Source organism: Propithecus coquereli, unplaced genomic scaffold, assembly GCF_000956105.1.
Source record: "Propithecus coquereli isolate 6110/MARCELLA unplaced genomic scaffold, Pcoq_1.0 Scaffold165, whole genome shotgun sequence".
Lineage (NCBI taxonomy): Eukaryota > Metazoa > Chordata > Mammalia > Primates > Indriidae > Propithecus > Propithecus coquereli.
In genome coordinates this window covers 671,609-684,711 of record NW_012141080.1, presented here as the reverse complement: position 1 = coordinate 684,711, position 13,103 = coordinate 671,609, and the positions used below count along the sequence as shown (strand labels likewise).

The 13,103-nt window shown below is 55.3% G+C and overlaps 2 protein-coding genes across 8 annotated transcripts in view; one reads left to right on the top strand and one right to left on the bottom strand.

Annotated features, from left to right (window-relative positions):
• Nucleotides 1-13,103, top strand: part of IL34 (interleukin 34) — a 51,376-nt gene that overhangs the window by 30,238 nt on the left and 8,035 nt on the right. Inside the window, exons 2-3 of the mRNA XM_012641509.1 lie at nucleotides 3,506-3,915; nucleotides 9,382-9,509. Coding sequence (XP_012496963.1) covers nucleotides 3,888-3,915; nucleotides 9,382-9,509 — 156 coding nt within the window. The 5' untranslated portion in view covers nucleotides 3,506-3,887. The remainder of the gene's footprint in view (nucleotides 1-3,505; nucleotides 3,916-9,381; nucleotides 9,510-13,103) is intronic.
• Nucleotides 12,209-13,103, bottom strand: part of MTSS1L (metastasis suppressor 1-like) — a 32,080-nt gene continuing 31,185 nt past the window's right edge. For 6 of the 7 annotated variants that reach the window (XM_012641545.1, XM_012641538.1, XM_012641541.1 and 3 more), the window contains one exon: nucleotides 12,209-12,495. The gene's annotated coding sequence lies outside the window, so the exon portion shown is untranslated. Of the gene's footprint in view, nucleotides 12,496-12,966; nucleotides 13,094-13,103 lie in introns of those variants that run through there. The other variant, XM_012641539.1, reaches the window with a different exon arrangement.

Here is a 13,103-nt window from a genome sequence, read left to right as displayed (position 1 = left end):
TTGCATGTGAGCTGGGTGAATATCACAACACAGCTCTAGCACAGAAATTCCTTTTTTAACTTAGTTTTTATTTTTTTAAGTCAAAGTTACATCTGTACCTGAACTAAAGAGTTAAATAGTTCGATGTGACGTATAAACACTAGTGGGCCTCCGCCTGTTCCCTTCTCCCCAGTTCCTGCTTCCGAGGCACAGGACTTTCAACGTAAAAAAGAAACAAAACAGCATATACACACGTTAATCCCTCTGAGTAGTGTGAGCACCTTGCCGTCGACTTCCTGCCACGGCGGACATAGCTCCTCATCCTCCTCCCCTCCCCACGCTCCTGCCTTCTCCCTGACCCTTGTATCCCAGAGTCCTTAAGTCACGATTTGGCGAAACTAACATTCACTTTTCACTTGCTATTATGACTTTGAAAATGCTATTCACCGCCGAGCTATGTCGAAAACCGCGCCAACTTCGACTTTCTTGCACAACTTTCCCCTGCGTGAGCTGCTCCGTCACTGCCGTGAGCCCCAGGGGGAGCACGGGTGGGGTGGGAGAGGCACTCTCCACCCACCCCTTCCCCACCCCTGAGGGAGAGACAGAGACAGAGAAATAGACATAGAGACAGAGAGAAACAGGCAGAGAGACAGACATAGAGACAGAGAGAAACAGAGGCAGAGAGACAGACAGAGAGGGACAGATGGAGACAGAGACAGAGATGAAGAGACAGAGACAGAGATACAGGTAAAGAGACAGAGGCAGGCCCGGGCCCTCCCAGGATTGGGGAAGGCCACTCTACTGGGGAGAGGTGGCTCACAGGCCACTGGTTAGGCCTCACTTGCGTGGGGGTGGGGGTGAGGGCTCCTATGGCCTCGGGGCCGCATCTGTGTTGGGGGCCTCTGTGAGCTCTGGTTCCCGCATCACCAGGTGACCGTCACTTTGCGTCCTTCTCGGGCTATCTCACGTTCCCCCATTTCAGAGGGGCCCGAGGGTGGGACGTAGATGGTGCCCAGGTTGCGGATGGTACAGGGTGGCGTGAAGGTGACTGTGACCCCATTCTCGCTTCCTTGGCTTCTCCATCAGGGTCTGGAGGTCCCGGATGTGCGGTGAGTTCAGTGCTGGCACCTGCCTTGGGGATCTCTGAGTGAGGAGGCTGTGGGAGAGCCGGTTCCGGCGGGTGCCTGCGGGGAGGTCTGTGCTGCGGGAGCTGAGGGACGTGGCGACAGGGAGTCCCTGGCGAGGCCCCGGTGCCCGCAGGCAGATCCCAGAGGATCTGAAGGCCCGTGGGGCATGAGACCGAGTTGCAGAGAGGCCCCCGAGAGACACAAACCTCCATCCACACCAAAACCCGTATCGGAGGCTTGTGGTGGCTTCATTCATAATCGTCAAAACCTAGAAACAACCCCGATGTCCTTCAACTGGCACAAACAGTGACCAATCCACGTGATGGGACATTGCTCGGCAAGGACAAGGAATCAACTGCAGACGTCCCCGATTTACAATGATTCCGAGTATGATTTTTAACTTTATGATGGTGTGAAACCATCGTAGTTTCAGTGCAGTTTACATATTCAATAAATGACAGAAATACTCAACACTTCATTATAAAATAGGCTTTATGTGAGGTGATTTTGCCCAGCTGTAGGCTAATGTAAGCATTCTGAGCACCTTTAAGCCAGGCTAGGCTAAGCCATGACGTTCGGCAGGTTACATGTATTAAGTGCATTTTCTTTCTTTTTTGAGTAACGACTCTGGGTGCGTAATAGTGATGGGTTTATCCTTAGTCGAGGAGAGTCTGTGCTAACACGTGCACGGCGTGGCTGAGTCCCAAATGCAGCATGCTAAGCGGAAGAGCCAGACAAGCGGCTACACACCAGGATCATGTTGGTCCGACATTCCGGAAAAGGCGAAAGTGTTAGACGGAAAACAAATGAGTTGCTGCCTGGGGCCCGGGGTGGGAGGAGGAGACGGCAGAGCTGCAAGAGGGAATTGTTGGGGCGGATGGAAGTGTTTTGTGTCTTGATTACTGTAGCAGTTGCACGAGTCAGTGAATTTGCCAAAACTCATAGAATTGTAGGCTGCAGAAGGTAAATTTTACTGCATGTAAATTATCCCTCCATCCCTGAAAAAAGCCCTCCAAACTAATGACAACTAAAAGTTACAGTTAGGTTAGTGTTTGTAGTGATGCTGGGAAATTGCCAGGGTGAGATGGAGGAGGAGGAGGAGGAGGAAGAAGAGGAGGAAGCAGGCTGGGGCTGAGATTCAGAGTGACCCCACACAAGGGGTGAGTTTGAACAATCTGTATTCCCCATATGAGGCCTTCTCTGCCTGCTGGGAACCTCTGAGGGTAAGGGACAGTACTTCTGGTACATTCTGTGGGGACACCAGGGATGCTGCAAAGGAGAAGAAATCATACCTGCTGTCCTCTTATGCCACTGACCTGTGGCCATTCTGACCAGAGGGGAGCCAGGGAGGGGGCAAGGGGATGGAATAGAACCTGGTCGGAGACTGAATTTCAGAGCTGGCTCTGCTGCTGTCTAACGCAGCCTCATCTGCACAATGGGGACAACAGTCCACACCTCGCAGAGTTCAGTGAGGGATAGACGAGTTGACCTTGTGAGAGCCCCGAGCCCCGTGTGCGTGTCGACTTGCAGGGGTGGCCGCCAGCAGGCAGGGTTTGAATTCCTGACCCACTTCTTAGAAGCTGTGTGACCTTGGACAACTGTCTTAACCTTCCTGGGCCTCAATTTCCTCATTGATAAGCTGAGATTTTATGGTCCCATAAAATTGTGGTGAGGATTCAATGACTATGAAGACCTGAGCCCTGGGCCTGGCACATAGTGAGCATTCAGGAAGAGCTACCCTATTACCCTAGGGTTGCCAAATCTAGAAAAAGAAAATAGGACTCTCCATTAGTCTGGAATCGCAGATGAATAATGAATACTTTTTTGGCATAAGTATGTCCCATGCAATATTTGAGATATACTTATGCTAAAAAAATCATTCATGACACTATCATACTAAAAGGAATATTGGTTATTTATCTGAAATTCACATTTAACCAGATGCTCTGTATTTTACCTGGCAACCCTGCTACCAGGGGACGTGGATTGGGGGTAATAGGAGGATGGGACTAAGTGTGAAGGTGAGTGGAGGGTGAGTGATCTGCTTTTTTACCCTCCCCTGCGGCCAGAGTCATCCATGGACTTGACCTGGAATCTCACCTCCTTCAGGAAGCCCGGGTGACGCGGGGACCAGACCGCCTGTGCAATCCCCGTCCTGCTTTTGTGCAGGCCCAGGGCTGCCAGCTGGTGTCACCGTAACTCACTCCTGGGCTGGGGCAGCTGCTGGCTGTTCTGAAGTCATTACTCTCGTGTGAGCGTGTCCCTGAGGGCAGCCGCCGGGCAGGGTGGTCCCCAGGCCGTGGGTGCGGCGAGCGCGGCGGAGCCTCGGTGCTGGAGGCTGGTGGCTGAGTGGCAGCGCTGCTCTTACATAATCGGTCTCTCCTCCTTTCTCTTTCCAGAGCCAGATTTCACGCTGAGCAGCTGCAGTCGGAGGAATCAGAGAAAGCGCCACCCGGCCCCAGATTCCAAGGGGCCTGCCGGGGACTGTCTCCTCCTCGGGAAGGGGGACCCCGAGGCTGCATCTCAGACCAGCTCCTGGGCTGCCATGGGACTCTCGGCCGCCGCCCCCCGGCTGTCCTCCGTGCTGCCAGGCAGATAAGGGCGGCTGCTGCCCCAGGAGCACCTGCCCTCTCCGCTGCCTGGCTGATCCTTCAGGGCCAGCCCTTCCCTGACCTGGTGGCCACCTTTGCTGACCCGAGGCCATGTAGGCTCCACTCGGGCCTCTGTGGACACACTGCCGGGGACAGCACCTCTGCTCTCTGGGGACCGCAGCGCACCACCATGCCCCGGGGCTTCGCCTGGCTACGCTGTGAGTAACCGGGGTCCCTGGGGACCTGCCCTGGAGGCATTGGTCCAGAGCTGGGCTCTGCCGTAACCATAGCAACCGGGGCATCTTGCTGGTGAGAAGTTGAGATGCTTCCCAGCTTGACAGCTGGTGTCCCTGGGGACTCCCATGGCTGCCCTCTGCTCTGGAGCTGACCCCAGGCAAGCAGGGTGTGAGGCTTGGGCTGGTGGGCACAGACTGTGGGGTGGCTGTAGGATGGGGCAGGTGGCGACATCGCACCTTTCCTGGGTGGAGGCAGTGGTGGCCAAGAGAGCATTTTCAGCCTCCCTGGGTGTGGCCAGTGGGGTTGGGGCAGGGACACGTGAAGGCTGCCAGGGACCCAAGACCTGAAGGAGAAGTGTGGAGGATGCCTGGGGAAGGCAGCCTGCTCCCCTCTGCCCCTCCATACATAACAGAACAAACTTTAAAAGCAGAAAGATACCAGTGTTGTCAGTAAAAAGAAAAATAAGTTGAAATGAGGACAGAATAAAAAGGGGGATCTGGAAGCCTTTCGTGCCTCCTGGGTGGGAGGCCAGACCGAGATCTCTCCAGTCACCAAGATTCGATGTAATTGACTCCAATTCAGCACATTTTTCTGGAGCCGCCCACGTGCCTGCTGGAGAGTCACTGCCATGACAACAGGGACCTTGTCTGTCTCGTACCTCTGTCTTCACAGCCTGGCACAGAGGCACAGGGGCTGCCGGAGGTCGGGCTTTGAGCCTGCAAGGGACTCAGAAAAGAATGGGGTCCACCCTGGCCCTCGTGGCACAGTGTCAGGACATTTGGGACGGGTGGGAGGAGCCAGCCGGACCCAGAGTTCCAGAAACGTCCAGGTCATGAGCAGGGGCAGCACGTGGGTGAGGTGCTCCTGGAAATGGCCTTGCCGGCAGGGCCGTGTCCACCACGCAGGGACACTGGGGTGGTGCGGGGTGGTGCTCCAGGCAGAGGGGGCGTTATGGGCAAAGGCTCAGCCCGGGACCGTGACAGGCCGGGCTGGGGAGATGGTTTGGGCCCAGGTGGCTGAAGCCCTGAAAGCCAGGCAGGGAGTGTGGCCTCCTCGTCACAGGGCGTGCTGGAGGATTACAGAGCGGGGTGGGCCTGGTGCTCGGGGTTACTCTGCTTTCGAAGATGAGTCTGGCAGTGCTTGCAGCTTGTAGGACTTGCCGTGACCCCCTCCTCCGGGCAGTTCTGGAGGTGGAGCGAGAGCGAAAGGGCGAGATGGGGGCAGGAAGCTCCGGGGGGCAGATCTGAGGACCTGGCGGGACTGGCGGAGGGGGCAGAGCAGAGGGGCTGGGTGCTGGGGAACGTCTCTCACAGTTCTGGAGAACGAGTGTGAAACGTGAGCATCACCAGGGCCACGCTCCCTCCGGCAGGCTCTGGAGGAGAAGCCTTCCTCTCCCAGCCCCTGGTGGCCCCGGGCACTCCTTGGCTTGTGGCAGCATCATTCTGATTGGCCTCGGCCTTCACGTGCCTTTCACTCTGTGTGTCCCTGTGCCTTCTCCTCTTCTTACAAGGACACAAGTCACTGGACTTGGGGCCTTCCCTAAATCCAGCATGACCTTGAGATTGCTTAATTTTGTATGCAAGGACCGTATTTCCAAACAAGGCCACATTCCGAGGTTCCGGGTGAATGTGGATTTGGGGGCAGGGAATGCTATTCAACCCACCTCACAGGCTCAGATTTGGTCCCTAGGGGTGGGGGTGTCAAGCCTCATTTCTCATTGCACAAAGGGTCATGTCAGGGAGGGGGCTCGTCCCCCCCACTGCCCACTCCAGGCCAGGGAGCCAGGAATGGGACTCACACTGACCTTTCTTCAGCCGCTTCTTACGGCTTCCGGGTCCTTACCCCTGGAGGGAGGGGACAGGGCGGCCTCCTGACCAGGGTCAGGGGTTGCATTGGCTGTGCAGCTCTTGGGTGCAGAGACTGCGGAGGAGAGTGGCCTCGAGATTAGCTCAAGGCTCTGCTGGCCCTGCCCGGTCCCCCGTTTGTCCGCCTGTTTCTCTGGGTAGAGGCAGCAGAGAACTTAAAATTAGCAATGGTGGTCAGCTGCAGACTGACGGGAGGGCCGCCCAATTTGGGGAAGGCGGATGTCTATGGGCAGCGTTTGTGAGGTGGCCTGTGTGTCCGCCTGTGCCAGGCCGAGAGGGTCAGTGTCACTCCAAGACATAATCCCGGCCCTGAGGGCCCCAGGACGGAACACAGAGAAGGGCGGCTGGCGTAGGCCTCGGGGGAGGAGTGGGCAGCCGGTAGTGACAGCCACATGAGACAGAAGACCCAGTGTGGACAGAGATACTGATTTTGGTTTTTTTTTTTTTTTTTTGAGACAGAGTCTCACTGTGTTGCCTGGGCTAGAGTGCCGTGGTGTCATCCTAGCTCATAGCAACCTCAAACTCCTGGGCTCAAGCGATCCTCCTGCCTCAGCCTCCCGAGTAGCTGGGACTACAGGCATGTGCCACCACCCCCGGATAATTTTTTCTATATATTTTTAGTTGTCTGATTAATTTCTTTCTGTTTTTAGTAGAGACAGGATCTTGCTCTTGCTCAGGCTGGTTTCGAACTCCTGAGCTCAAACAGTCCGCCCGCCTCGGCCTCCCAGAGAGCTAGGATTACAGGCGTGAGCCACCGCGCCCGGCCGAGATACCGATTTTTAAAGAAAATAAGAAATTGGATTTTTATGTGAAATCCTTGTGCCCTAGAGGTGGCCCTTGCTTGGGACACCAGCTTACAACTGTCGCTCTAGATCCATGGTTCTCAAAGTGTGGTTCCCGGCCAGCAGCAAGAGCTTCACCTGGGAACTTGGTAGAAAGGCAGGTTCTCTGGCCCTGCCCCCGATGACCTGTGCTTGCCTGTGCCCCCCGCCCCCCGCCCTGCCCCAGGGATTCCGACGTCTGGGCCCACTTGTGCTTGAGGCAGATCCCCAAACGCACGTGTGAAGTGTCCGGGGAACTGGACCGTGTTGTGGACTCGCGCCCACGTCAAGGTGGTGAATGAACTGGGCAGGTGGTGCTGGAGACAGAGATCGGTGGGGGCTGGCACAGGCGGGAGAGACCCTGGGGGGCGGGGGGCGAAGAGTCCTGGTGGGACTTTGAAAGAGGTCTGCCCTGGGAGAGGGTACTGGGCAGGGCAGGGTGTGAGGCAGGAGGCAGGAGTGATCTTGATCTGCATGGTGGGTGCCAAGCTGGGAGGCTTTGCGACTCAGAGACCAGGCAGAAAGCAAGCAGATGTCGAAGGGGCAAATGCTGGTTCGGTTTGCGTGTGTTTGTTCCTCTGGCCCAATAGTGTGTCAGACACGTGGGAAGACAGGGTGGGGAGGAAGTGCAAGATGATTGACAACTTACAACTCTGCAAAAAATGTGAGTGTCAGAGTTCTGCGGGGCAGAAGGGCTGCTGCCCACACAGGACCCAGGACCCGATTAGACCTGAGGGTCTCAGCTGAGTGAGGGGTCTGGCAGGAGCAAGGGCTGGGCAGCGGGACAGGGCAGGGCTGGAGAAGGAGGTGGAGACAGGTGGTGTGGCCCCGGCCAGTGGGGCCGTAAGTACAAAAGTCTTCTAGGTGCCAGGAAGTGAGCGGGGAAAGTCCAATCCGTAATTCCTGCTAACCAGGGTGGATCCGGGAGGTGACTCAGCCTGCTTGGCTATTTTGCAAAAATATAAAAAATAAATAAAAGGATAATTACTGCTTTTGACTATAATAATAAATATGGATTATAGAACATAAAAAAGTCTTACAAATGCAAAGAAAAACATTTTTAAAAATCTCCCATAGAGATTTAGTATATTTCTTTCCACTGTTTTCTAAACACATGTGTATATAATGATCACAATTAAAATCATGCTATGTTCACAGATAGTGCTGAATCATGTTTTTAAACTTCACTAAGCATACTGTATTTTTCTCATCACATAAACACATTTTTGACCAGTGATTTTTTACTGCCTACATTTATTATTATGGACTGTCTAGGCCATTGACAGGCTTTCCCTATTAAAAAATAACACTGCATGGCTCACGCCTGTAATCCTAGCTCTCTGGGAGGCCGAGGCGGGCGGATGAGCTCAGGAGTTTGAAACCAGCCTGAGCAAGAGCAAGACCCCGTCTCTACTAAAATTAGAAAGAAATTAATTGGACAACTAAAAATATATAGAAAAAATTAGCCGGGCATGGTGGCGCATGCCTGTAGTCCCAGCTACTCGGGAGGCTGAGGCAGGAGGATCGCTTGAGCCCAGGAGTTTGAGGTTGCTGTGAGCTAGGCTGACGCCACGGCACTCTAGCCTGGGCACCACAGTGAGACTCTGTCTCAAAAAAAAAAAAAAAATAACGCTGCAGAATCAATCTTTGCCTACGCATCTGTTGGTTATGTCTCTTTTTTTTTCTTTATGATTTATTCCTAGAAGTGAGTTTAGTAGGTCAAAGGGTGTGGAAATTTTTAAGGCTTAGTGATTTGAAGGGCGTGGACATTATTAAGTCCATTAATAACAAAAATTGCCAAATTGCTTTCTAGGATGAGAGCATCTGCCTCACCACTTTGCCAGTGTCATTAAAACAAAATTAGCTGGGCGTGGTGGCGCACGCCTGTAGTCCCAGCTGCTCAGGAGGTCAAGGTGTGAGGATCGTTTGAGCTCAGGAGTTTGAGGCCAGTCTGGGCAACATAGCAGGACCCTGTCTGTATAACACTAACACTAACTAACACACACACACGCACACACACACACACACACACACACACACACACACACTTTCCATTTGGATAGATGAAAAATGGCATCTGATTGTTTTAATGTGAATTTGTTTATCTTATTAGTGAGGTTGATTTTTTTGGATACGTCTCTGGTCCATTATATTTTGTTTTTTCTGCACTGACGGACTTAACTCTTACTCATATTCATTGCAAATTGTCAGATTTTTTAAAAGTCTGTTCAGCCTTGCAGAAGTCACCAAGGCTGTTTCTGAAGTCACAGTGACCCCCAGTGGTGACAGTGGGTAATGTTTCAGAAGGCAGCGGCTCATTTGTTGCAGAAGAAACCACCTGCGTGAGACCTGCTTAGCATCCCAGAATGACCATCCGGGAAAGCGCTGCAGGCCTACTGGCACGTTTAACTGAGAGGGGACGTTAAGGTCGCGTAGAGCAGGGAAGGAAGTGGCTTGGGTGACCAAAGAGTCATTTGTAGAGTTGAAACCAGAATCCACATCTCCTGAAACCCTGGATGGAAAATCTAGCAAAAGGCTTTGAAAATGTCACCCCTGGATGAGGGGCTGAGGTTGTCCTGGATGGGAGGGTCCATGTGGACTGCACTCGTCTGCCTGTCCCTGCCGTTCTGCGCCTGGCTCCACCTCTCCCACACGTCCCTGTACCCCGTGCATTGGGATGAGGTCACGTTCAGCTTTGCGCTCCGGGGCAGTGTGGGTGCAGCGCAGGGGCTGACGTGCTCCTGTTGGGTGTGGTCCACAGATCTCGGCATCCTCCTCGGCATGGCCCTGGAGGGGTTGGAGGTGTGGTCCCTGACCCAGAGGGAGGAGTGTGCCGTCACCGGTTTTCTACGGGACAAGCTGCAGTACAGGAACCGGCTTCAGTACATGGTAACCACATGGGCACCAGCTGTGTCCCTGTTCCCCAGCCCCTGGCTTACCTGGCACAGGCTCTGGACGTTCAGGGCCCCTTCTAGGACCTGTGTCAGCCCCGAGCTTACCGTGGCCTGTTCCTGTGCGTTTTCCCACACCCAACCCATGGGCCGGGTCTGTGTCTCCCAGGGCTTCCACCCATCCTTGATCTCACCTTTGACTCCACCTCCACGTGGCACTGGCCCTGTGACTCAGCAATGGGCTCTAGGAGCTCTTTGGGCAACCCAGGCACTTACTAGCAGGGGAGATAAAGAGCTAGAATTTGGGATGTTCGGTTCTTTTTTTTTTTTTTTTTGAGACAGAGTCTCACTCTGTTGCCAGGGCTAGAGTGCCATGGCATCAGTCTAGCTCACAGCAACCTCAAACTCCTGGGCTCAAGCGATCCTTCTGCCTCAGCCTCCCGAGTAGCTGGGACTACAGGCATGCGCCACCATGCCCGGCTAATTTTTTATATATATATTTCAGTTGTCCAGCTAATTTCTTTCTACTTTTTTAGTAGAGACAGGGTCTCACTCTTGCTCAGGCTGGTCTCGAACTCCTGAGCTCAAAGGATCCGCCCACCTCGGCCTCCCAGAGTGCTAGGACTACAGGCGTGACCACTGTGCCCAGCCCACACATTGTTCCTATACCATGTTTTTTCCCTTGCTTTCATTAAGTTTCTTTAAAAACATAAAAACAAGGACCCAGATGAAGACCGTGGGGGCTACGCTGGGAGGGAGCGCATTTTATAAACTTGGGCGTTTTGACCATTTTTACGTATAAAATTCAGTGGCATTAATTACATTCCCAGTGCAGCCATCACCCCTGCCCATTTCCAAAACCATTTCCGTGTTGTGCCTGGGTGAGGGGTGGCATCTGGGACCCTCCCTGTGCCTATAGAGAAGTTGAGAAGTAGCTCCTGGGCCCAGGAAGCCTGTCCTCCTTCCATGATTAGGGGCAGCCCCGGCCGAAAGCCCCCTGTGGCGTGGTGCCATCTTGTGCCTGGTCCTGACGATTTCCTCCCTTCCAGGATGTGGAGGGCAGCCCCAAGGTGGAAGCGGTGTTATCCCTCCTGAACACCCCCGGGCTGAGCCTGAAGCTGGTGCGGCCCAAAGCCCTGCTGGACAACTGCTTCCGGGTCATGGAGCTGCTGTACTGCTCTTGCTGTAAGGAGCTGCCAGGGGAGGGGGCAGGGGTTGGGGAGGAGGCTGGGCAACAGGGCCAGGTGGGCGGGCAGATCCAGTGCCCTCTGTTCCCCTGGGTACTGGGACAACATGGGGCTTAGTCTGGTGGGGAGGGTGGCTTTGACCACTCTTGCAGTCTTTTCACCCTCCTTCTCTTGTCCCTTGCAGGTAAACAAAGCTCCGTCCTAAATTGGCAGGACTGTGAGGTGCGGAGTCCCCAGCCCTCGCTGCAGTGTGAGGCTGCCAGGCTGTACTCTCCGGCCCGGCAGCTCCCCACCTCCCCGCCCCACTCCCTGGGCGAAGGCCTCCTGCCCTGAGCAGCCCGTGTGGGGACCCTGCTGGGGCTGCGCTCCCACCTACCAGCGGGGCCTGAGACTTCGAGAGGTGGAGGCGAGAGGACCCCAGCAAGGGTGTCTTTCCTTTGAGGGGGACCCTGTGCCCGAGCAGCGCTGAGCTTCCTGCCTTCTGTACCTGTCATGGTCACACCTGGAGTGGCCGGAGGCTGAGGGTTCCTGCAGGTGGCCTCCTCCTCCATCCCAGGTGGTGCTGAATGTGTCCCGTGTCCTCAAGGTACACCTGGGCGGTGGGTAGGAGCGGGGGCGCCGGTGGAAAGTGGAGACAAGTGCCACGTCTTGCCACAAGGGATGCTCTACCAGCTCCTTTTTTCTATTAAACACCCCGCTGTATTTTGGTCCGGTTTGGTTTGCTTTGCATCTGGGAGGGTGATCGTGGAGGGGTTGGGAGCTGGCCAAGTGCAGGAGGGGGAAGGGGCTGAGGAGTTGGAGTGGACACAGCCTCCACCAGCTGGGGGTGTCTCGCCATCATCCCTTGCTCTGGCTGTCCCCAGCAGGGACAGAGCAGAGGCCTTTCAAAGACCCAGGCTTGGGTGGAAGTCCTGGCCAACCTGCCCCTGCCACACAGACCTGAGACCCCTGGGAGCCCCGAGCCTGGTTCCCTGGGGGTGGGGGCCGCAGCCCCGGGAAGCCAGGCAGAGGCAGGCGTTAATTACAGTACCACTTTATTAATACTGGAATCTTCACAGTGCATTTGTTACTTGTAGCAGTGACTAATTTAAGTCAAGGGGAGGATGGCGTGGAGGGGGTGGGGAGGAGAAGAGAGTTTATCCAAAAACCGACAGAAAGAAAAGAAAAACACCATGGTGCAGATGGGATGGAGGGCTCGGGGGCGAGGAGAGAAGGTGAGTAGGAAGCTGGAGGGCGCTGTGGGTGGGAAAATAAATTAAAAAAAGGAACAAGTTAACAACAGCACCAGAAAAGTTACTTCAGTCAAAAGACGCTTTTGAAAAGAATATTCCTCTGTACAGAATGAAAAATAAAACGAACGTAAAGATGTCCCCCAAACCAAAGTTTGTGATGCAGGATGGGTGGCTTGGATCCCAAGGGGGCTGGGCCTACGAGGTGGTCACTGAAGCCACCGGGGTGGGGGTGTCATGGGGACAGCAGGGCTGGGAGAGGGGGGGAGTATGTACAGCCCCGTGGGGGAGGGGGAAGTGGGGGGACTGTGCCACACCTGCCCTCCTCCCATCAAGACCTCTGAAGCCCAGGTGATTTCCCCCCCCCAAGGTAGGAGGAGGGCTCTTCTCGCAGGGCCTCTGGGATCCAGCCACCTGGTACCTGCTGCCCGTCCTGTTCCCACCACACATCCTGCTCCCTGTGCCCACCTGGGCAACCCCCCCCACCGGCGCAGCCCTGGGGAGAAACACAGCAGAAATGCCACCCAGGGATCCCCAAACTGGTCACCTGCTCTCCTGGCCCCCAAACCTGGGGCTCTGGCATCAGTCTGAGCTCAGACTGGCGACTTGCAGGGCCCATTCCTCCATCAGCACTGCCTGATGGGGCTCCGTGCACACCGGGGCATCCTTGGTGCCCCAGACCCACCTGCTGCCCCACAGTGACCCCAGTTCCTGGCATAGAAACACCTGGGAGGACCCAGGACAGCTGCTTTCCTGACCCCAGGGAGGCCCCTGCTGCTTTCTCCTGACACGCAGGACCACCTGGACCCCTTCCACTTGCCCTAGGTCACATGCTTTTACCTGCTGAGACTTGGCGTGACTCGGTGCGTGGGGTTGGGGGGGTACCTGCTCCTCACCCCCACGGCCAGCACGGCCGAGTGTCCTGGGAAGGCATCTCCTCTGGCAACAGAGAGTCAAAGCCACGCTTCCCAGACACGCCGCCACCCCAGCCGACAGGCAGGGCCCCCTCCAGTCTTTCTCTGTCTACACTCAAGACGCAGGAAAGAATTGCAGCTTCCCTCTGGCTCTGGGGGAGCCGATTCTACCCTGCTCCTGCCATGGGCCTGCCAGGCCACGTGGGTGCCCCGTCCCGCAGGCCTTCCCAGACACACACCCTGTATCGCCACCTTGCCCACA